The sequence below is a fragment of the Pistacia vera genome, unplaced genomic scaffold (genome assembly GCF_008641045.1).
Source record: "Pistacia vera cultivar Batoury unplaced genomic scaffold, PisVer_v2 Contig265, whole genome shotgun sequence".
In the NCBI taxonomy this organism is placed as follows: Eukaryota; Viridiplantae; Streptophyta; class Magnoliopsida; order Sapindales; family Anacardiaceae; genus Pistacia; species Pistacia vera.
The window spans coordinates 1,785,401-1,809,147 of NW_022196074.1; the positions used below are offsets into that span (position 1 = coordinate 1,785,401).

General features: G+C 35.8%; 3 protein-coding genes across 4 annotated transcripts in view; 2 read left to right on the forward strand and 1 right to left on the reverse strand.

The window, feature by feature from the left end:
• The first annotated feature begins 1,295 nt into the window (after positions 1-1,295).
• Positions 1,296-23,747, forward strand: part of LOC116133074 (wall-associated receptor kinase-like 22) — a 70,813-nt gene continuing 48,361 nt past the window's right edge. For both annotated transcript variants that reach the window (XM_031418737.1, XM_031418738.1), the window contains exon 1: positions 1,296-1,386. The gene's annotated coding sequence lies outside the window, so the exon portion shown is untranslated. The remainder of the gene's footprint in view (positions 1,387-23,747) is intronic.
• Positions 7,316-8,695, forward strand: LOC116133046 (wall-associated receptor kinase-like 22; the record flags this gene model as incomplete). The annotated part of the gene is made up of 1 exon (XM_031418708.1): positions 7,316-8,695. A coding segment is annotated over one exon (1,260 nt), but the record flags the coding sequence as incomplete, so codon positions are not given.
• LOC116133047 lies at positions 16,336-17,441 on the reverse strand. Its single transcript, XM_031418709.1, has 2 exons — positions 17,409-17,441; positions 16,336-16,635 (listed from the first exon to the last, which is right to left on the reverse strand). The coding sequence occupies exons 1-2, from the start codon at positions 17,439-17,441 to the stop codon at positions 16,336-16,338; spliced, it is 333 nt and encodes a 110-aa protein (XP_031274569.1).

Genomic DNA, 23,747 nt, shown 5'->3' on the forward strand with positions numbered 1-23,747 from the left:
ATTGAATATGAAAACAATATAACTAAATGTTAATAAAATAAAATAACAATACCAACAACGTGATCACGTGTAGAAGATTCTTTAGAATGACAGGAAGAGATTTGGTAAAAAATACAATCTTAGGATGAATGTCGAGATCTGTGTAACATATAGTTTCATCAAAATAGATTTGTCTCTTTCACTGGGGTGTACAAAGATTTAAGCAACGTCTATTTCCTATAATACAACAATAGATGAATATTAACATAATCACTATTTTTCAATTCTAACGAATTGAATTAAATCTTAACTCTAAAGAAAAAAAACCTTAAAAAACTAGAGAAAAAGTAAGAAATTAAAAGAACTCTCAATTGTTTTGTGTGTCAAAAATGGGGAAAACCTTAAAAAACTAGAGAAAAAGTAAGAAATTAAAAGAACTCTCAATTGTTTTGTGTGTCAAAAATGGGGGGAAAAAAAAAAACACTTTTTGTACTACTTAAGATAGGACAAACACTACCATTATTTTCCATTTTTTCACTTTCTAACTTTAAAACCTTCTCCTTTAATTCAGTAACTTTTCATCTTTCAAATTCTTAACTTATACCACCACGTTTAATTTCATTAAATTTATTTAATCTATTCCAACAATGATATCATATTTAATATATTCCTTTGTAAACTGTACCTTGGCATCCTTCTCCAACAATTCGATTTGCATTAAATCAGTGGCCTTATCTAAATCCTCCATTTAGGCCCCTTCACACCCTCTTTCATGAAACGTTGTTTTTTTTTTTTTTTTTTTTTCATTTTCTTTTATGTAGGAATATTTTCGCAACAGAAGATTGTTTTACTGAAAATTTTTATCGGTGATACTTAAATAAAATTTCAAAATTTTAATAATCTCATGGGCTAGCTTCTTTTAATTTTGCTATTTTTTTTTATTTTCTTTCATAGAGAACCACTTTGTGTTTATAGGTTCTTAACCCTAGTTACGTTAGTTTTTATAAACTTTAATAATTTAGCTTCCTGATTACGTTAATATTCCTAAATTTGCTAGATTTAGAACTTTCCTTTTACCCTAAACCAAGGGAACCCAAGTCTAATTCCTTTCTCACTAGGATTACAGATTATTTTTCCAGGTCAACCAAAGTCTATTAATTTCATTTTTGATCCGGTTGTCCTATGAGAGCTCAGACCCACGCATAGACTAATTAATCAGTCAAGTATGCCGGCTGGTCGAGTTTGTGGTTGTGGTTCTAGGGACTTGGATAGAAATATCATAAAGATGGAATCTAAGAAGATACAAGGAACTATTGACCTCGTTTTATATCCTCGAAGTCAATAGTTAAGAGTCAAAATAGAGGAAGAAGGTGAAGCAAATAATTGATCAGAAAATAGAGGAAGAAGGTGTGAGAGACTGAAGAATGATTCTGCAGTTGCTGTTTCAGATGACATAACGAAGCTTAAATGTGGATGATTAAGTACTGTTTCTAAAGTAACATACTTAATGATCATTAATAAAGTTGAGCTTATTTGCATAATTTTAATGTCTCTACGATGGTTAACAGCTCCTGGAAGTGTAGTACCAAATATTGAGCTTAGAATTGCATTTTAATTATTGTTCATGAAGAGCAACATGAAGAACTCAATGTTAACAGTGCTATACATTGACTGAATTGCATCAGACAGCCAGATTAAATCTATCTACTTTAAAAAACTTTCTGATGTTTGAAGCAGGGCCGTCTCTAAAACATTTATGACCTAGGCAGGAGTTATTTTAGGGCCCTCTAATAATATAAGATATATTAAAAAAGTTTCTTTCTTTTTTTTTTTTTTTTTTTTTTTTTTGCCTTTTGAGATGAAAAATCACTAGGAGATGTGGATAGCAATCAACAGGCTAACAAGGTTAGGTTGGTGGGGGGTTTTAGAGAGTAGATGTTGGAGAAGTGATGGGTGGTGAAATGGGTGATTTCCAATACCAAGATTGATAAGAAAGGCTTGAGAAGTCACGGCCCAAAAGTATGATGGCCGTGATTGGCAGAGTAAAGGATAAGGTATGATAGGGGTTTTGGTGAGAGGGCTGAGGGAGGAAGATGGTGGTGTCGAGGAGGCCAACCATGTCGGGTACATGCCAAAAAGGCTGGAAATGGCTATGTGTGATGGAGGTGGGTTGCGAGATTCTCCAAAATTAGTCAAATCGAGGGCTATCAAGGTTGGAAAATGATAAATAATGATTTCGGTCGATTTTGGTGAGAAAATCGACCGGAACCAAAATTGACCGAAATCAACCCAAACCACTACGGCAGAGAGAGGGTTGAAGATGATTAGGTGAAATAAATTGAACTGAAAATGGAGACAATCTGGTAAAAACTGTCTTGCATGGTATAATCTGAAGGAGTAAAAGAACTGCCTATATAGATTTCAAGACAGTTGCAGCTGCAAGTATTTGACAATGAAATTTGAGGATCCATATCTATCAAAATTAGTAGAACATATATATTTTACAGTGAAAGATTTTTAATATTATTCTCTTATAAATAAGGTATTACGGAAAGCTAACCACAACCACCATCTCCATCAATTAAGGTAAACACGTGTTACATTACAAGTATGAGAAAACATCATCCAAATGATTCTACTAGATTTAGTCAACAAACTTTTGCACCAAACTTCCACCTAATGTACTGGTTTTTGTTCGTTCGAAAGCTCAATAAGTACTACCTGGAAGCTATAAACACCACTTTCTTCTGTGAATTGCTTTGATTGAAAATACTTTGAGTCCATGTATCCAACGTCCCCTTAACTACTTTTGTGGTCGCATGGGTTTGATCAATCTATGGATTTTGAATTCCCAAAATCTGCTACCTTTGCTCTATACTTATCATCTAAAGAGTATATTTGCAGACTTGAAGTCTTGATAGTAGATGGGCATGGAAGGTGTTGAGTGCAAGAATACAATCTTAGGATGAATACCGATGCCTGTGTAACACATAGGCTTCGTTTGTTTCGTTTTTGAAAACACTATTATTAGTATTCCCAAAAACAGTTAAATAGTAAAATGTCGTTATTCTCAAAATATTATTCTATATTTTTTAATTTCTTTTAAACCTCTTAAATTTGTTAATTTAACTAAACACTCCCAAATATTTTTTTTAGAAATTGCAAAAACACTTCGGCTATCCTCCGGCGGTGGTGGGCAGCTGTCCGTATTTAATGGATGAGTTGGGGGGGTTTTTGTTAACTTTTAATATTTTATTATGGGGGTATGTAGTAAATAAACAAACATATAAGATATCTTTGCTAATTTCCAAATCCTACATCGTAATACCTGTCCAATTTAATTTTTTTCAAAAGATTATTCTAAAAACTATCAGAATAATGAACCAAAAGGAGCAATAGTTTTCTTAAAACATATTCCCCTATTTCATTTGGATGCACAAAGATTTAAGCAACGTCTGTTTCCCATGATACAACAACAGATGAATAGCAAAAGAAGTACCACTTTTCTATTCTAACAAACTGAGTTAAGTCTTAATTCTAAAAAAAAAAAAAAAAAAAAAAAAAAAAAAAAGAAAAATTGGGGAAAGTAAGAAATTAAAAGAACTCTCATTTTTTTTTTGTGTTAAAAATGGGAGAAAAACACTTTTTTATACTACATAAGATAGGACAAACATTGAATTCCACAATTATTTTACAACTTTTCACTTCAACACCTTAAAACTTTTCTTTAATTCACTAACTTTCATCTCTCAAATTCTTAACTTACACCACACATTTAATTCATTAAATTTATTTTATATATTCCAACAATGATATCATATTTACTGTATTCCTTTGTAAACTGTACCTTGCCATCCTTCCCCAACAATTCGATTTGCACTAAATCAGTGGCCTTATCTAAATCCTCCATTTAGGCCCCTTCACACCCTCTTTCATGAAACGTTGTTTTTTTTTTTTTTTTTTTTTTCATTTTCTTTATGTAGGAATATTTCGCAACAGAATTGTTTTACTGAAAATTTTTATCGGTGATAATTAAATACAATTTCAAAATTTTAATATCCATGGGCTAGCTTCTTTTAATTTTGCTATTTTTTTTATTTTCTTTCATTGAGAACCACTAGTTTTTATAGGTTCTTAACCCTGGTTACGTTGTTTTTTAAACTTTAATATTTAGCTTCCTGATTACGTTAATTTCCTAAATTTGCTAGATTTAGAACTTTCCTTTTACCCTAAACCAGTAACCCAAGTCTAATTCTTTTCTCACTAGGATTACAGATTATTTTCCAAGTCAACCAAAGTCTTTAATTTCCTTTGTCCGGTTGTCCTATGAGAGCTCGACCCACGCATAGACTAATTATCAGTCAAGTATGCCGGCTAGTCGAGTATGTGGTTGTGGTTCTAGAACTTGGATAGAATATCATAAAGATGGAATCTAAAAAGATACAGGAATTATCATCCTTTTTCCTTTAATTTAATATTGTACACGACGACGACCTCGTTTTAATCCTCGAAGTCAATAGTTAGAATCAAAATAGAGGAAAAGGTGAAGCAAATAATTGATCAGAAAATAAGGAAGAAGTGAGCACGAAGAATGATTCTGCAGTTGCTGTTTCAGATGATCTTTCTATCATGGCCAATGATCTCGAGGACACAAGCACAACATAGTAAGCCTGGTTGCCATCCAAATGTGGAAACATTACCATTCCATTTCCATTTGGCATACAGAGGGTTGTTACATTGAGGATTGGTTTGCCATAGACTGCGACTCTAATGATAAGCCATTCATCAAGAGAATCCACTTGGAGGTGCTTGAAATTTTTCTAAACGGTACCATGCGAGTAAATCATCGAGTTTAAGCACTTGTGACGAATCTTATGATTCTACTTTGCCGCATGGTAACTTGCTAGCTGAAAGCCCATTTGTCTCTCTCAAAAAGCAACAGATCACCGCCTTAGGTTGCAACAACATTGCCTATATGAGAGTCTCTGAATTTTCGATGTGGTGGGTGCCTTTCTACTTGTGACAAGAGACCAAAACCGGAGAGATGGTTGTTACGGCATAAACTTGTTGCCAAACCAAAATTCCTTCATCTCTCAAGGTATTTAACACACCTATAAGTACCTTTAATGATGAAGAAATAGGGAGATATTACTGAATGCGGGTATGCCTTTTTGGTGGACCAAAATTGGTTTGAAAAGAATCCTCAAAATGTTGAAAAAAGGACACACTTCTGTGGTATTGGACTGGGGGATACTAATTCATCGTTTAATCTGTTGCAACACAAAAACAGAGGACAATTCAACATCTAGTTGTCAAATTTATGCAAACTTTACCTCTTCTATTGCGAACTCTTCTAGTACTCAGTTTCCAGTGGTTCATTGTAACTGCAGAAAGGGCTACGAAGAAATCCTTATCTTCTCAAAGGTGTCAAGGTAAACTTCTAACATCAATCTAGTTTATTTAATCCCAAACTATATAGGAAATTTAACCCATTATTTTATGATAATTTAAATGAATAAATCATCTATTTATTTACAATAATGTTTTATATACACATCTCACATCAAATTGATGTTTTAAGATGATTGAATGACTTTAAATAAAAATAAATTAGATAATTAAAAGAGATTATATACAAACATACAATTACATATCATTTGTATATTAATATTATAATTGATTATATTTAAATAAGATGTTCTTTATTTATTTATTTTCAATAAGATAGAATTGTGGTCAAGTGTTTCATTTCTCCATTAATTTTTATATTTTTTATTGAATTTTTGGTCCTAAGTTAATTTTTATATCATTACTCATTTTTTTCCACTCATGAATTTTATATTATTCCCACCATTATGTTTTATGTATTAATTCTAAAGGCATTTGTAAATGACACGATATTGATGAATGCGTTCCAACAAACTGTGGGAATTTGTTTTGCGAAACTTAAATGGAACATCCGTTGTTTCACATTACCGCAAAAGAGCTAAGATTAACTGGTGGCTAGTATGCTTTAATTATTCTTTCATGTTATAACTAACCGGGCAAACGGCGGGCCGGACGGATACGAGTTGGATAACAACGGATACGGGTAAAAAAATGCATCACCCGTATCCAGTCATGTGAGTATGGATGGACCGCGGGTCCCCGTTTCTTTTACTGTTTTTTCAAATTTTCCTCTCCAATTTTTTCCTTTTTTAGTTTTTTCTCTCCACTTACTTTTTTATTATTTCATCTACACAAATTTCTCTTCATCTTCATCTTCTTCTTTGTCTCTCTCCCAATTCTTCTTGTCTTTTCTCCCTCTCTTCTTCTTCTCTCTCTCTCTCTCTCCATTCTTTTTCGTCTTTTCTCCCTCTCCATTTTTTCATATTTCTTCTTCTTCTTCAGTCTCTCCCCTTTAATTCTTCGTTAGTCTTCTTTCTTGCTTCCCTTCTCTCCTACTGAAAAAAAGATTTAATTTTTTTCCTCTCCCATTTTTTTTTACTTTGTTCTTTGTGTCTCATTTTTCATTTTCCCTGTCTTTTATAAACTAAATATATTATAGATCTATAATGTCCATTGCCACCACCGGTGGGGGTAAGCATGTGTTGTCGCCGTGGAAGGCTGCCGGCGAACGGCAACCACTTCACGGCTTGATCCATGCCTTCTCTTGTTGATTTGTGAGTTTATTTTTGTTGGTATGAATGTTGATTTGTGGGTTTTTCTTTGTTGATATTATTGGTTTGTTGTTTGAGATTTAAAGAAATTGTTGATTTCTTTTCTTCAGACTACACTTCACCCTCAATCGTTTTGTTTTTTATTTAGTGTGGGCACCTGTGGGTATCACCCAAGAAAATAACGGGTGGACCGGGCACAGCTAATATTCCCACGGGTCTTAAATACATTAACCCGTACCCGTTAAAACTACTCAGGTGCCCATGGACCCGCGGGTATATTACCCGTTTCTCCAGGTCTAGTTATAAGTTATAACCTATCAGTAATTAGGCTTACCGACCCAGCGACCGATTTAACATACCGACTCTGAGTTAAATTTTCAGATTTGGGTTGTTGGGTAGTGAGTCGGTATATAAAAATCGGTATTTGGGTCGGTAAATATAGTATTACTGATAACCTATATAAAAAGTCTCGGTCACTTATGGTAAAATTATATTGTTCAGAGTAATATTAGAATTATCATGGTTAATTTTCATACTTAAATCAGATCAATATATATATATAGGAGGTTTAGCGGGAGAAAATAACTATATATATAGTGAGTTCTTTAAGTATACAAACTAACCATGATTCTCATTGTTCTTTTATTCCCAAAAACAATTTATCACTTCTCATTTGAAATGAATTGTACGCAGGATTTGGCACAGGCCTTGGAAGCGTTTTTCTATTTTTGGGGGCATGGTGGTTATGCATCATAATAAAGAAAAGGAAGGCTGGCAAGCGTAAACAGAAGTTTTTCAAACAGAATGGTGGTTTACTTTTACAACAACACTTAACTTCATCAGATGGCAGTGTTGATAGTAGCAAACTGTTCAACTCAAAAGAATTAGAAAAGGCCACGGACCATTTTAATGTGAATAGAATACTTGGTGAGGGAGGTCAAGGCACGGTATATAAAGGAATGTTATCAGATGGAAGAATAGTTGCTGTAAAGAAGTTTAAGGCAGTTGATGAAAGGAAGGTTCATGAATTCGTTAACGAGGTTGCCATTCTTTCCCAAATCAACCATAGAAATGTGGTTAAACTATTGGGATGTTGTTTGGAGACTGAGGTTCCTTTATTAGTTTACGAATTCATCCCTAATGGAACCCTTTTTCAATATCTTTATCATCAAAATGAAGAACTTTCACTCACATGGGGTATGCGTTTGCGAATTGCAGTAGAAGTTGCAGGAGCTGTTTCTTATTTGCACTCGGCAGCTTCCTTACCAATTTATCATCGAGACATCAAATCTACCAATATTCTATTGGATGAAAAGTTCAAAGCAAAAGTAGCAGACTTTGGGACTTCAAAATCAATTTCTATTGATCAAACTCATGTGACAACAAAAGTACAGGGAACTTTTGGGTACTTGGACCCAGAGTTTTTTCAATCAAGTCAATTCACAGATAAAAGTGATGTTTATAGCTTTGGAGTAGTTCTTGTTGAGCTTTTGACCGGACAGAAGCCAACATCGTCAATGAGATCAGAAGAACGCGGAAGTTTGATTGCATATTTCATTACTTGTGTGGAGCAGAACTGTCTAAATAATATTATAGATGCACAAGTACTAAGCCAAGGCAGGAAAGAGGAGATCGTTGCAGTTGCTAACCTTGCGAAAAGATGTTTAAACCTAAATGGGAAGAAAAGACCTACAATGAAAGAAGTATCGATGGAGTTGGAAGGAATTCAAGCATGGCAAAAAGAAGTTGCGGTTGAGTTGGAAGGAGTTCAAGCATCACAAAAAGATGATGGTATGCAGCAAACTTATCAAGAGATTAAGTATGACAATACCGAAGTATTTGAGATTGCGGGTTGGGATGTTGGTTCTTCTTCTACATCTACTTTTGAACGTGTAGGTTCATCATCGGTAGACGTTCAACCACTATTAACTAGCTAGCACACCATAATATGTAAATTTGTGTATTGCAGTGCCTATTATACTTTCTGTTCACGTTGTGAAACAATTTAGGCCTTACGTTGTATTATGATACCACTTAATTTCAATAATCGTTCAAGAATTGCCATCTTTTATGTATTCGTTCTTTTTCTTTTATCATAAAAAATTACAGTATATTCCTGTATGTTTTAGTGAATAGGACTTGATATTATGAATGAGATATATTTTTGTTACAATTTTTTTTTTTTTTTTTTAAGAATTAAGTATAAAATAAAGTTCTAGAATTAATGGATAAACGATCATTTCATTGTATATTTAATTTTGAGAGTTTTTTTTAATTAAACGTTTTTGTGTAAAGAGCTTTTGGGTGAAAAAAGCTTGAAAGCTCTTCTAACTTTAAACATTTCCGTTTGGATTATTATTTATCCATATTCTATCCCTATTCCAAATACAAATTCACGTTTGTTTCCTTATTTTCAAAACCCTATCATAAATTAAAAAACTATTTAAACCCCCATAAGTTCGTTAATTAACAAAAACACCCCCAACAAAAAAAATTATAAATTAACAAAAACACCTCCACCCACCCATAGTTGTCAGATTCCAACAATAACCACTGGTAGTGGCCAGAATATGTCACAACGATGTACAAACGACCGGAACTGGCTGGTAGTTCATCAATCTGGCCATCATTGACCATATCTTTGGTCGTTGCTAACGGCCAAATATGGCCTTTTGCGACTGTCGATAGCTAGATCTGGTTGTAAATCTAGCATTTTTTGGCCATATCTATAGTTGATCTGATCGGAAAAGGCCAGATCGACACACGACTGGCTAGATCCAACCGGTTGCACCGTAATGCCAGATTCCAACCAGATTTCGGAGTTGGTGGCCAGAATCTGGCACTGTAGGTGGGTGGGGGTGTTTTTGTCATTTTACAAAAATTTTATATATATGGGTGTTTAGTTAAATTAGCAAACCTAGGAGGTTTTTCTGTTAATTTTAAAATTTTATCTCGTAATAATCACTCAACTCTATCTACTAATACTATTTCAAAAATCCTATCCAAAATAATAAACCAAACTATGTTTTGAATTTAAAAAAAAAAAAAATGATCAATCAAACAAATAAAATAAATACAAAAATATTTTTATATGAAGATTTATTAATGCAGTTTAATGTATTAAATGGTCAATTTATCATGTCTTAATATATTTTTTTTTCCCCTTCAAACATTAAAAACTGAAGATTGGGTTATCCCCACTTAAACAAACTCCTAGAGTATCGGTTTGTCAAAATAGAAGTGAAAGTTTTAGTAAACATAAATATTAATGCTGAATTCTTACCTATTAACTTAATTAAGTTTTGAAGCCAAGTGTTAACCAGCTAAACAAATAATAAAAAACTATGTTCCCATTTTTTCAAAATTCCTCTTACTGTTCTGTTAGAACTCTAAGAAATGATCCTAGTAGCCCAACAACATTTCTATGTTTGATTTTTGAGAGAATCACAAACCTCATTAATGAATTCATGAAGCTTTCCATCATCATCATCATCAACTATTTTAGACTTTTTACAGCAACAATTCTTCCATCTGACGACGTTCCTTTTGTAAACAGTACTTTGGCCTCCTTCCCCAACAATTCGATTCACATTAAAATGGTCAGTGGCCTTATCTAAATCCTTCAAATTCATAAATCATTGATCAATCCATGTATTTAGGCCCCTTCACACCTTCATATGAAACTTGGATTTTTTTTTTTTTTCATTTTCTTTTATCCAGTTGAACCTGAGAATTAGAATTTAGACTTTTAGCTATAATATCATTCTAAGTTGTCATCCTACGTACGTAGAAGCTAAACTTGTCCAATACTAACAAAATTAATGTATCCAAAAAATTAATATATGGAGCATGTGAAAATGAATAATGCATCATGCACATTAATTAAATTAACCAGGAAGCATAACTCAAGTACGAGAGTTAAAACTCGTTAACTTGCAACTTTTTTTTTTTCTTTTTTTTTTTTTTTTCTCTTTGCAATAATAAGCATATACATAAACGGAATTTGTTATACAAAATTACATCATACATTTTTTAGTTGCTTATAATGTTACCCTCTTTCTTCTCGGAATGAAAGTGAAATATAGTCCGAATGTTAACTGCTATAATGAGCTCTCAAGCCCACACATAGACTTTTTAGTCAGTTAAGTCTATGATCATAGAGATGAAATATGTGGAATATGTGGTTGTGGTGGAATATGAGTTATGGTTCTAGGAAAGTTTGATAGAAATATCATAGAGATGGAATCCAAGAAGATATGCAAGGAATTATCTTCATGGTTTCGGTAAATTTCTATGAGGGACGACCTCGTTTTGCGTACTTGAAGTCAATAGAGCAAGAAGGTTTGAGAGAGTTAAGAATGATTCTACATTTTCTATTTCGGATTGTCTTTCTATCATGGCCAATGATCTTGAGGGCACAAGCACTAGCATTAGCAAAGCCTAATTATCAATCCAAATGTGGAAACATTACCATTCCATTTCCATTTGGAATTGGAAAGGGTTGTTATTGTTGGGATAGTGCCTTGAATCTCATATTGCTTGGAAAACGAAGTAGCAAAGGACTCTCCCATTTAAATAGACTAGTAGATTGAGCTTTTAAAGTATCTTCAAAAGTGTAAGATAGACACCAAAAGATAGTCATCGTGGGCTATTATTAATGGTTTAGTTGAGCTTTTTGGGATAGTTTAAGTAGTTTGCAATTTATCTCTTCTAAAAATTGCACAGTTGTAAGCTTTTGCTTCGTGGATTATTTAAGTGAATAGTGGACATAAACTAAATTGATTAGGCCAAACCACTTTAAAATTCTCGTGTTTTGGTTTTCTTTATTTTTAGTTGCTTGCTTTAATTTTACGTTTCAGTTACAGGAATCTTTTTTCAACAAGCGGTATTAGAGCCCATGATTCGTATTCTAGGAGACGGTAAGCTCTAGAGGAAGCCAGATTTAAGAGTAGATCGGCTACTGTCAGGCATCTCAATTTTCTAGAGGTATGTCTAAATTTGAGGTTCTTTTATTTGATAGTAAAATTAATTTTATGTGATGGCAAAGTACAATACAAGACCTTTTGTTACAACAAGGTCTTGATTAGGCATTAGAAGAGACTATGCCAGAGAAGATGTCTAATAGAGAATGGAATAGAATTCAGAGGAGAGCTGTCAATACAATCAAATTAGCTTTAGCTCCAGAGATAAAGTACAGCGTGCTCACTGAATCTACACCAAAGGGCTTGTGGGAAAAATTGGAGGGTATTTATACGTCGAAATCGTTGATTAACAGACTGTATTTGAAGATGGATCTATACTCTCTAAAAATGGATGAAGGTACGAGTCTCCATGATATTTAAATCAATTTAATAGGCTAGTCTCTCAATTATTGGCTATTTCTGATGAGTTAAAGGATGAAGAAAAGGCATTAACATTGTTGTCATCTTTGCCTAAATATTAAAGACCTTTAGTTCAAACTTTGTTGGTAGGCAAATCTACTTTAAAATTAGATGATGTGACTGCCTTGTTGCATGAGAATGAAAGGATTATGGGATCAGAGAACTCATCACTTAGAGGAGATTTATTAGTTGTAGATGGTTTTAATCGAAGGAGGACTCAAAAGTGAGGTGATAATTCAAAAGTCAGAGATTACAGTAATAAGAAGTGTTATTATTGTGGAGAGAAGTGACATATCCAACCCCACTGCAAGAAATTGTTGTGGAGAGAACACAACAGATTCGCCACCTTAGGTTGCAACAACATCACCTGTATGAGCAACTCTTTCGATTCAATTCTTGGTGGGAGCTTTTCTCTTTGTGACGATGAGAACAAAAAACGAGAAAATATGTGTTGTGGCGTCGAGTGTTGCCAAACTCCTATTCCTTCTTCTCTCAAGGTATTTATTGCCTTTGTGAAGTTTACTGCTGAACATCAGAGGGATGAATGCCTATACGCCTTTCTGGTGAACCAAAATTGGTTTGAAACCAACTTAAAGAATGCTCAAGATCTAGGTTTTAAAATCTGAACCGTGGGGTGACCCGGTTAGGTGGTCAGGTCACAGTTTAGGTGGTCAGACTGGTGACATTAGCATGATGACATCATCCATATCCCTCCCCATTATTTTTTTTCTTTTTTTCATCCATTATCCTTATCCCCCTCACCATTATCTTTTTTTTTTTCCATTCTTCACAACCCTGTCCCTCACCATCACCACCTCGATGGCTGGCCCAAGGGGTAAGCAGGTAAGGCACCTACCTAGGCCCCCCACAAAATAGGGCCAAAAAGGGCCCAAATTTTTTATAATTTTTTTAATACATTACAAAAATAAAAATAGTACATGATTTCTTGTCCAGGTTGGCCCAAGGGGCCCTAAAAAAAGCCAAAAAAGCTCAAATTTATTATAAACTTTTTACATATATTCCCACCCAAAGTTTGACAAAATAGTAAGTTTGTACCTCTAGTTTCGTATATTCCAATTTACACCCCTAAATTAACACATTGAATTTCTTTTAACAATAAAAGGTTAAAACGGTCATTTACATGTCTCAATCACAAAATTCGACATTCACATAAATCATCTCCACCCTACTTCCGTAGTTGGCCGTTTGGAGCTAATTCTGTTTGATTTTCTCACCAAAATCGATCGGAAACATCACTTTATCATTTCCCAAGTGTTTTCCCAGTGTTGATAGCCCTCGATTTGGCCAATCTTGAACAAATCTCGCAACCCAACTCCATTGTACACGACAGCCATTTTTGACCTTTTTGGCATGTACTCGGCGTCGTTGGCCTTCCCTAACACCACCATCTTCCTCCCTTCAACCCTCTCACCAAAACCCCTATCATACCTCATCCGTTTACTCCTCCAATCGCCGGCCATCGATATCTTTTGGGCTGCAACTTCTCAAGCCTTTTCCAGTCAATCCTGGCACTGGAAATCACCCATTTCACCACCCATCGTTTCTCCAGCATCTACTCTCCAAAACCCCTTACCAACCTGACCCCATTAGCTCACCAGTTGCCATCCACCTCTCCTAGTGATTTTGCATCTCAAAAGACAAGAAAAATAAATTTGAAATAATTTTTTTAATATATGCTTATATTATTAGAAGGCCCCCAAAGTAACTCTTGCCTAGAGTTACAAATGTTCTTGAGATGGCCTTGACCACCCCTCCCTTCCCCGTATTTCTTTTTTCTCACCAAAAAACAACCCAACCACATATATACAATATATCTCCAAAACTCAACCACCCCTTCACTTCCCTTTCCCACATATCTCCAAAACCAAGCCAAATGAAACACAACTAAACCAAAAAAACCCACATATCTCCACATTGGTTAGGATGGTGATGGATGTAAGAAGAAAGTGGATTGAATACATAAGGGGTGGCCAAAACAGTGAGGGTGGGGACGACAGTGAGGAGGTGGGAGGCGACAATGAGGGAAAGGGTGGTAAAGAAGAAGAAGAAGAAGAAAGCCTGATGAACAATGAAAATGCAGCTTGAAGATAGAAGAAGAACATAGATTCATGAATGAAGGAGAAAATAGAATGAAATTAGATTTGATATAAGGCTTTTTTAGTGGACCAGTTTTTCATCCGGGCTAGTTGGATCGGTGTTCTGACACTGTTATGGCGGACCGAAGTGATCCATTGCTAAATCCGAGTTTTATTATTTGTTGAACCGGAGTTATGTTCGAAACCCGATCGACCAATCCAGTTCAGGTTTCAAAATGCATCTCAAGATGTTATGAACATGTCACACATTCCTATGGGTTTGGATTAGGGGATATCCAGTTCAACGTTTTATTTGTTTGTATTATATAAAAAATCAAGATATAAGTTCAAATCTAGCTGTGAACTTTATGCAAAATTAAGAATAACATTTATCCTAATTCAATCCCAAGATCATATCAAAAGTCATTATTTCAATCACATTATGATAAACGAACTGCAACAATAGTTAATTATAGTATAAATACCTCTTATAGATACCCAAGTAGTTCTTCAAGTCTCACGTATTGTTAGAATGCAATTAGAGACTATTGTTCACTGATTTGTGAAAAAGGAAGAGAGAATAATGTTTGTGTATTGTAATTTTTTCTTCAAACTTCCCTTCAACTTGCATATAATTGATCAATAAAGCTACGGACATCGGGGATTTTGCACCGAAAATGTGTACCGGCTTACGTGTCCCCTTGACTCACATCAGTAATTCAAACATGTGATTAAACAATAAATATTTTTCTAGTGAACGGCCGTCCATCAAAGATGGACGGGCGTTCACTTACGTGGACTCCCATCCATATTATATGGACGAGGGTCCATTTACTACAAATGGGCATCCCCATTTAAAGGACACCCGTCCATCAGTAAAATAGAATAAAAAATTCTTATAAAAATTAAGGACGGCTGTTCATAGGTTGTGGACAGCCGTCCCTTCATTTTGGACGGAAGCTCGCAAATACGGGACGCTCGTCCATTAAGTTTGGATGGGCGTCCGTAAGGAATGGACGCCCGTCCAAACTTAATTTGGTTTAAAAAATAAAATAAAAAATTTGGACGCCCGTCCATAAATTATGGACAGGCGTCCTTTAAGTCTGGACGGGCGTCCGTAATCAAATGGACGCCCGTCCCTCATTGTGGTTTTAAAAAAACTAAAATAAAAGAACTTAGAAGTGTGGACAGGCGTCTATACATAATGGACAGGTGTCCATTATGTATGGACGGCAGTCCACACTTAAGGGACGACTGTCCCTTATGTAAATAGCAAATGGACAAGCTTTTAGTGTTATTTTCTCACCCAGACGATATTCGATTGCCTTCAGACTATGCAACTTAATTCTTTATGGAACGCGCTCATCTTCCTCCACTTTTCACTTCAATTGAAATCATATAAAACAGTCCATTCTCCCTTAAGATACCTATCATGGTGATGAGAGTATACTCATTAGAGCCAATTTCAGCAGCAGCAGCAACGGTTGCTCCAAGCCATTCCCATTCAGAAAATCATGAAACTTTAGTACCATTACAACTATACAATCTGTCAAAATCTACGTACAATTCCATCAAAATTGATTAGGCAAGAGCTTGGTTCTCCTTGCATCACCTATTATCAGTTTCAGAAACACGTGAGCTTTGATTAGTGGCTCATCTCCACAGAGACAAATGTGGAGACTTGACACAAAATAGGAAATATAATGGAATTAGCAACTCCCATTCTTGAAGTAATTCACTTACTAGATGACCGGACTATGAGTGAGTTCATCCTTGAAAAAAGACATAAAAAGCACTAGTAACAAACCATTTAGTACAGACTATATGAAATACACTAGTATGAGATAAAACCATTCGTTGATAACATATTACTCGCTTTCTTTTATAATTGTCATTACTGCAGGAATACAAGATTCTGAAATACTCTAAAAGGGGCATAAATTTTCACTATCCTCTTCCCTTCGAACCGCTGATGCTTCTAATTTCTAAATCGGCCAATCATCTGTGAATAACCAGACACAACATACTTGACAATAGTGTGTATTGAGACTATATGCAGTCAATGGCAGTACAGGAAGGGCACCAACATGGCAATAATGTTCTCGAGGTGTATCAGATCAAGTTCAAGCAAATATCCATTCCACATAACTCTACATCACAGTTTACAACACCAGTACGCATAGTGCTCATCTTTGCGATGGTTACTAACAAGGCCCCACACTATAAACAAATAAAGCTGCTTCCATCTGAATATGCATCCAACACAATTTGCATTCGACCAGTTTTAGCAAGTATAGAAGTTCCATCAGCATTAGTAGTAAGTGATGGAGCAACAACAGGACATGGTGCTGGTTCAACATTTAAAGGCTGAGCTTTGGCAATCACACATTCAGCAAATAAAGCAGCCAGTTGATATGCGGCTGTGTTTTCTTGCAGTCTACTTCTATACAATTCACGAGCGCGGTGAAGAGACAGAAACACAGCTTCCTCCCCACCTTTGGTTCTCATGGCCATCACCACCTGTTTCAAACATTAATTATAAACACGAATTTGTCCATTTGCTGTTTACATAAGGGACGGCCATCCCTTAAGTGTGGATTGCCATCCATACATAATGGGCGGGTGTCCATTAGTTATGGACACCGTCCACACTTCCAAGTTATTTTATTTTGGTTTTTTTAAAACCACAATAAGGGACAAGCGTCCATTTGGTTACGGACGCTCGTCCAAACTTAAGGGACGACCGTCCACAATTTATGGACGGGAGTCCAAATTTTTTATTTTATTTTTTAAATCAAATTAAGTTTGGACGGGCGTCCATTCCTTACGGACGCCTGTCCAAACGTAATGGATGGGAGTCCCGTATTTGCAGGTGCCTGTCCAAAATGAAGGGACAGCCGTTCATAACCTATGAACGATCGTCCTTAATTTTTATAAGAATTTTTTATTCTATTTTGCTGATGGACGGGCGTCCTTTAAATGGGGACGTCCGTCTATAGTAAATGGACCCCTGTCCATATAATATGGATGGGAGTCCACGTAAATGAACGGTCGTCCATATTTGATGGACGACCGTTCACTAGAAAAATATTTATTGTTTAATCACGCATCTGAATTGCTGGTGTGAGTCAGGAGGATACGTAGGCCAGTACACATTTTCGGTGCAAAAACCCTGGTGTCCGTAGCTTTATTGATAATTGATTAGGAAAGTTGTGTGTGGTAACTGCCAATTAATATTGTATACGGGTGGGTCCCATCATGGGTGTCCCACCCATATCCAGTACAAACTTTACCTCTTCCCTGCCAACTCTTCTATAGTACCTCATTGTAAATGCAATCAGGACTTCAAAGGAAATCCCTTATCTTTTCTTTGGATGTCAAGGTAAATTTCTAACATTAATGTAGTGTATTAAATTCCGACGACATGAAAAAACTTATTAAATAAAAAAACAAATTAACACATTATGATAGATTAAATGTATAAATTCATTGTAAATAATCAACTTCAAATAGAAGTTATGAGGTCATTGTTAAAGTTTTTTTTTTTTTTTTTCAATTTTCTTTATTTTTATATGAATAGATTTACATGGTACATGTGAAATGAAAAAAGAAAATTTTATATAATAAGTTTTAGTAATTATAAAAGTATATAATAAATATTTTTTTCAAATTAAAGTATGTTGAAGACGAGCCAGTACGGGTAGTATTGGCCGCAGTCTTTAAAGAAATGACACCAGTCCTAAGTCATTAGAATAACTTAACACCGAGTCTAATTTCAATAGGCTCGATCAAATTTTTAATATTTTTTTATTTTGTTTCTTGTTTTCTTTTCTTTTTTAATTTTTTGGATTGTTTCTAGAATTTATTTATATCCCAACTTAAAATCCAGGACTGTGTCACACGGAAGGTGGAAGGATTGTGTTAATGTAGAGAATTTGGGATGGAGGCTATGCATCAGCGAGAAGACTGATGTGAACTGTGTCAATGTATGGGTGATGAAAGAGTATGGAAAGGGAGAGTCTTGGTATAAATTGCACTCGTTTAAGATAATGGAAGATTGTTGGTTTCTTCATTATGGAAATTTGCATTATCCAAGAATGGAGACAAAACTCTGTGATGATGATGTGGCTTGAAACTGCCACGGTAGAGTCAACTTCAGTCAAAGGAAATGGATTTAAGTTTAAGCTGATGCGGTGTCGTTTTGGATATCAAAGATAAGTGCCTACCTACAGCACACGCATCTCATTTCGTTGCAACAAACTCACAGCTCACCCCTTTTCTTTTCCTGGTTCCTTCTCAGCCCTAACGACAGAAGATTCTAGTGCTCTGCTCTAACAAACTGCAGATCTTAGAGGACAGCTGGAAGATGATCAATGGGGTCTTGATGTGTATAAATTTCTGACCATTTTGTGCGAATACAAAGGGTGTAGAGAGAGGGCTGAAACGGGTGTGTTCTTTCTTGTTATTCTTTGATTGTTTACTCTTTGTAACCTTTGGTTCTCTTGATTAATGAAATATCCTATAGTGTGCCTTGAAGAGTGGATGTAGGCTTCCTTAGCCGAACCACTATAAATCCCCTGTGTCAATTGTTTTTCTGTTTAGTTTCATGCTTTATTTAATCTTTGATTCTATTGCTTGATAAGATTGTGTTTGCTCACTGATTGATTTGATTAGCATAGTTGAAAGCCCTAATTAGTCACTACAAATTGGTATTAGTGCCTAGTTCGAATCTTAATTAGGGTTATTTGAAATTCATTTTTTGTCGTTGAAAATCTTATTCCAAAAACATGTCCACTAAATTTGAACTCGAAAAGTTTACAGGGGACAATGATTTTGGACTCTGGAAGATGAAAAAGGAAGCTGTGCTGATTAAAAAGGGACTGACATTAGCTCTAAAAGGAGAATCTGAGCTGCCTAAGACCTTGACTGAAGCGGAGAAGCAGGATGTGCTCAACAAAGCTAAGAGCTCCTTGATCCTTGGACTGGGTGACAAAGTCCCGCGGGAAGTGAAGAAGGAGAAAACTGCTGCTGAGATCTGGAGCAGGTTAGATTCTCTGTACCAATCTAAAGTTGTTCCTAATAGATTGTATTTAAAACAAAGATTGTTTGGGTTTAAAATGGATGAGCAGAAATCTTTAAAAGACAATAAGGACGAGTTTCTGAAACTTATACAGGATTTAGAAAGCATATCAGTAGAGGTTGATAATGAAGATCAGGTTGTAATTCTTCGAAATTCCCTACCTAAACCTTACTCCAATTTTGTAGAAACATTAAAATATGGTAGGCAGACACTTAAATTATAAGAGGTTGTAGAAGCAATCACAACTAAGGATAGAGAGAACAGAATGACATTAGGCAGTGATGGGGAAGGTCTCATGATAAGGGGTAAATCAGAAAAGAGAAACTGGAAAAAAGGGGGACAAAATAGGAATAGATCTAAGTCCAAAACTGGGAAGTGGAAGTGTTTTTTCTGTCACAAAGAAGGGCATCTTAGGAGGGACTGTCCTGAGAGAAAAAAAAAATAAGAAAAAGCATGGAAAAGAGGAAGAAGAGGGTAGTGCTAGTGTTGTGTCTGAAGGTTATGAAAGTTCTGAAGTATTAGTCATCTCTGAAGGTAGAAACAGTGAAGAATAGATCTTAGACACAGGATGTACCTACCACATGACACCAAATAGGAAGTGGTTTAGCTCTTTTCAAACTATAGATGGTGGAAAGGTTGTGATGGGAAATAATACAGTACGTGGCATTAAGGGCATAGGTACAGTTAAGCTGAGCCTGCACAATGGCCTAACCAAAACTCTCACCGATGTAAGATACATCCCTGACCTCAAGAGGAATCTAATATCACTAGGTACCCTAGACTCAATAAGACTAAGTTACAAAGCTTCAAGTGGAAGTCTTAGTGTAATGAAAGGGTCATTAATAGTGATGAAAGGTGAAAAGAAAAATGGTCTCCATGTGTTAAAGGGTAGGACAGATTATGGCATAGCTGCTGTAGGGTCTCCAGTAACACAGGATAAAACCTCACTGTGGCATCAAAGGTTGGCACATGTTAGTGAAAGAGGGTTAGATGAGTTGAGTAAACAGAACCTGTTAGGAGGGGATCAAACTGGAAACTTAACCTTCTGTGAACACTGTATTTTTGGCAAAATGTGCAAGGTAAAATTTGGATCTGGTAAGCATTACTCAAGCTCACCACTTGATTATGTTCACTCAGATGTATGGGGACCAGCTAGACACTACTTACTAGGGGGCTGTAGGCATTTCATTAACTTTGTGGATGATTATTCTAGGCATGTCTGAATTTATTTTCTGAAGACTAAGGATGAGGCATTTCTTAGGTTTAAGGAATGGAAAATAATGGTTGAAACTCAATCTGGGAAGAAACTTAAAAGGCTTAGGACGGATAATGGTCTTGAGTTTGTGAATAATGAATTCAATAGTTTCTGTAAGAACCATGGAATTGTTAGGCACAAAACTGTTAGAAATACCCCACAACAGAATGGCCTCTGTGAAAGAATGAATAGGACCATCCTAGACAAAGTTAGGAGCATCCTATCAAACTCTAAGCTACCTGTAAAATTTTGGGCAGAAGCTGCACATACTGTGGTGTATTTGATTAATAGAACCCCTTCATCTGCCATAGGTTTCAAGGTGCCCTTAGAAAAATGGACTGGACACCCTATAAAGCTAGAGAACTTAAGAGTTTTCGGATGTCTATCTTATGTTCATGTAAAGGATGATAAGCTGAAACCTAGAGCTGTAAAGTGTCTGTTTCTTAGATATCCAGAGGGAGTAAAAGGTTATAAGTTCTGGAATCTAGAAACCAAGAAGTGTATAATTAGTAGAGATGTGGTTTTTAGGGAAGAAGTCCTTCCTGGACTAGAATGTGAACCTGGAAAATCTGTTGATAGTGGCTCAGGATCAAAATCAGTTGATAGTGACTCAGGATCAGATCTTCTAGAACTGGAAATTCAGGATGTAGTTACTAATCATTAAGGTGGAGTTGATGAGACAGAGGAGAATCCTGAAAATCCTAATATAGATGAGTTGGATGAACAAAGAGAAGAGGAACCAGACTTGACAAACTATCAGCTAGCTAGGGATAGGTCTAGGAGAGTCATTAAACCTCCCAACAGACTAGGATATGTAGATCTGGTTGCTTATGCATTTCAGGTAGAAGAAGAACTGAATGATGAGCATAAAACATTTCAGGAAGCTATATTAGGACCTGATAAAACTGAGTGGAAAAGGGCAATCGAGGATGAATTCAGTTCCTTAATGAAAAACAATACCTGGACCCTAGTTGATAAACCAGAAAACTACAGGGTGGTTAAGTGCAAGTGGATTTTCAAAAGGAAACCAGGTCTAACCTCAAAAGATTCACCTAGGTATAACGCTAGACTGGTTGCAAAGGGATTTACTCAAGTGGAAGGCATAGACTACAATGAAATATTCTCCCCGGTTGTACAGCATACATCAATCAGAATTCTGATTTCTTTGGTTGTACAGTTCAATCTGGAACTGGAGCAACTTGATGTAAAAACAACCTTTTTACATGGTGACTTGGAAGAGAATATTCTGATGGAACAGCCAGAGGGATATTCAGGACCAGCAGGTAAAGTTTGTCTTTTAGAAAATCACTTTATGGCCTAAAACAATCACCACGACAGTGGTATAAGAAATTTGATTCTTTTATGATTGAAATTGGATTTAATAGATGTCAATTTGATAGCTGTTTTTATTTTAAAAGAAATTCTGATTTGTCTTATACTTATTTGTTGCTTTATGTGGATGACATGTTGGTTGCTTGCCATGACAAAACTGAGATTATTCGATTGAAGAAAATTCTCAATACCAACTTTGAAATGAAGAAGCTGGGTCAGGCTCAAAAGATTCTTGGTATTACCATTATAAGAGACAGAATGCAGGGAAGATTGAAGCTGGTTCAAGAAGAATATGCAGAGAAAATTCTACAGAAATTCAATATGTAGAATGCTAAGGCTGTCCCAACTCCCCTAGGGCAGCACATAAAACTTTCCCATGATCAGTGCCTGAAAACAGAAGAAGAGCAAAAGGAAATGTCCACTATTCCATATGCAAATGCTCTGGGCAGTCTAATACCTAATGGTTTGCACCAGGCCAGATTTGGCATATTCTGTGAGTTTAGTAAGTAGATTCATGAGTAATCCGAGAAGACTCCATTGGTCTGCACTTAAATGGATTTTGAGATACTTACAAGGATCAAAATCTGTGGGCATAGTTTTTAGTAAGAACAAGGAAGAAAAATAATGCATTAGAGGTTATGTTGATGCTGATTATGCAGGGGACTTTGATAAGAGAAAGTCCACTTCAGGATTTGTTTTTACACTGTGGGGAAAAGTGATTAGCTGGAAATCAAAGCTTCAGCATATGGTTACTCTCTCATCAATAGAATCTGAATATGTAGCCTTGACAGAAACATCAAAGGAAGCAGTATGGCTCAAGGGTTTTGTGAATGAACTGGAGCTGGAACAGAAAATTGTGGAGATCAAAAGTGACAGTCAGAGTGCAATATATCTGTCCAAGAACCAAGTCTTCCACGAGAGGACAAAACACATAAATGTAAGAATGCATTTCATCAGAGAATTGATTGAAAAAGGAGAAGTCAAGGTTGAGAAGATAAAAGGCACTCACAACCCTATAGACATGCTCACCAAACTAGTCACTGCAGACAAACATAGGCTCTGTATGAGCCTATTACATGTTCAAGCATAATTCAGTTTTGTCAAGGCCACTTAGGGTGTCAATTTACAAGCCAAGGTGGAGAATTGTGCTGATGATGTGGCTTGAAACTACCACGGAGGAGTCAACTTCAGTCAAAGGAAATGGATTTAAGTTTAAGCTGATGCGGTGTCGTTTTGGATATCAAAGATAAGTGCCTACCTACAGCACACGCATCTCATTTCGTTGCAACAAACTCACAGCTCACCCCTTTTCTTTTCCTGGTTTCTTCTCAGCCCTAACGACAGAAGATTCTAGTGCTCTGCTCTAACAAACTGCAGATCTTAGAGGACAGCTAGAAGATGATCAATGGGGTCTTGATGTGTATAAATTTCTGACCATTTTGTGCGAATACAAAGGGTGTAGAGAGAGGGCTGAAACGGGTGTGTTCTTTCTTGTTATTCTTTGATTGTTTACTCTTTGTAACCTTTGGTTCTCTTGATTAATGAAATATCCTATAGTGTGCCTTGAAGAGTGGATGTAGGCTTCCTTAGCCGAACCACTATAAATCCCCTGTGTCAATTGTTTTTCTGTTTAGTTTCATGCTTTATTTAATCTTTGATTCTATTGCTTGATAAGATTGTGTTTGCTCACTGATTACTTTGATTAGCATAGCTGAGAGCCCTAATTAGTCACTACAAACTCTTAGTTCAATTAAATCATGATGCTCTTCAATGGCATGACCTGAAGTTGAAGGAGGAAGCAAAAGATTACGTAGTTAGTTTTCCAGGTATTTTAAACGATGTTTACGTTGACAAGTGTTATGAGAGTCTTGCTTCTCCATAGGGGATTTAAATGGTGGGCTCTGGTAACATGGGAGCTTTAGACATGACAGTTTTCTCTTTCGGCCATTAGCTGTAGGACTAATT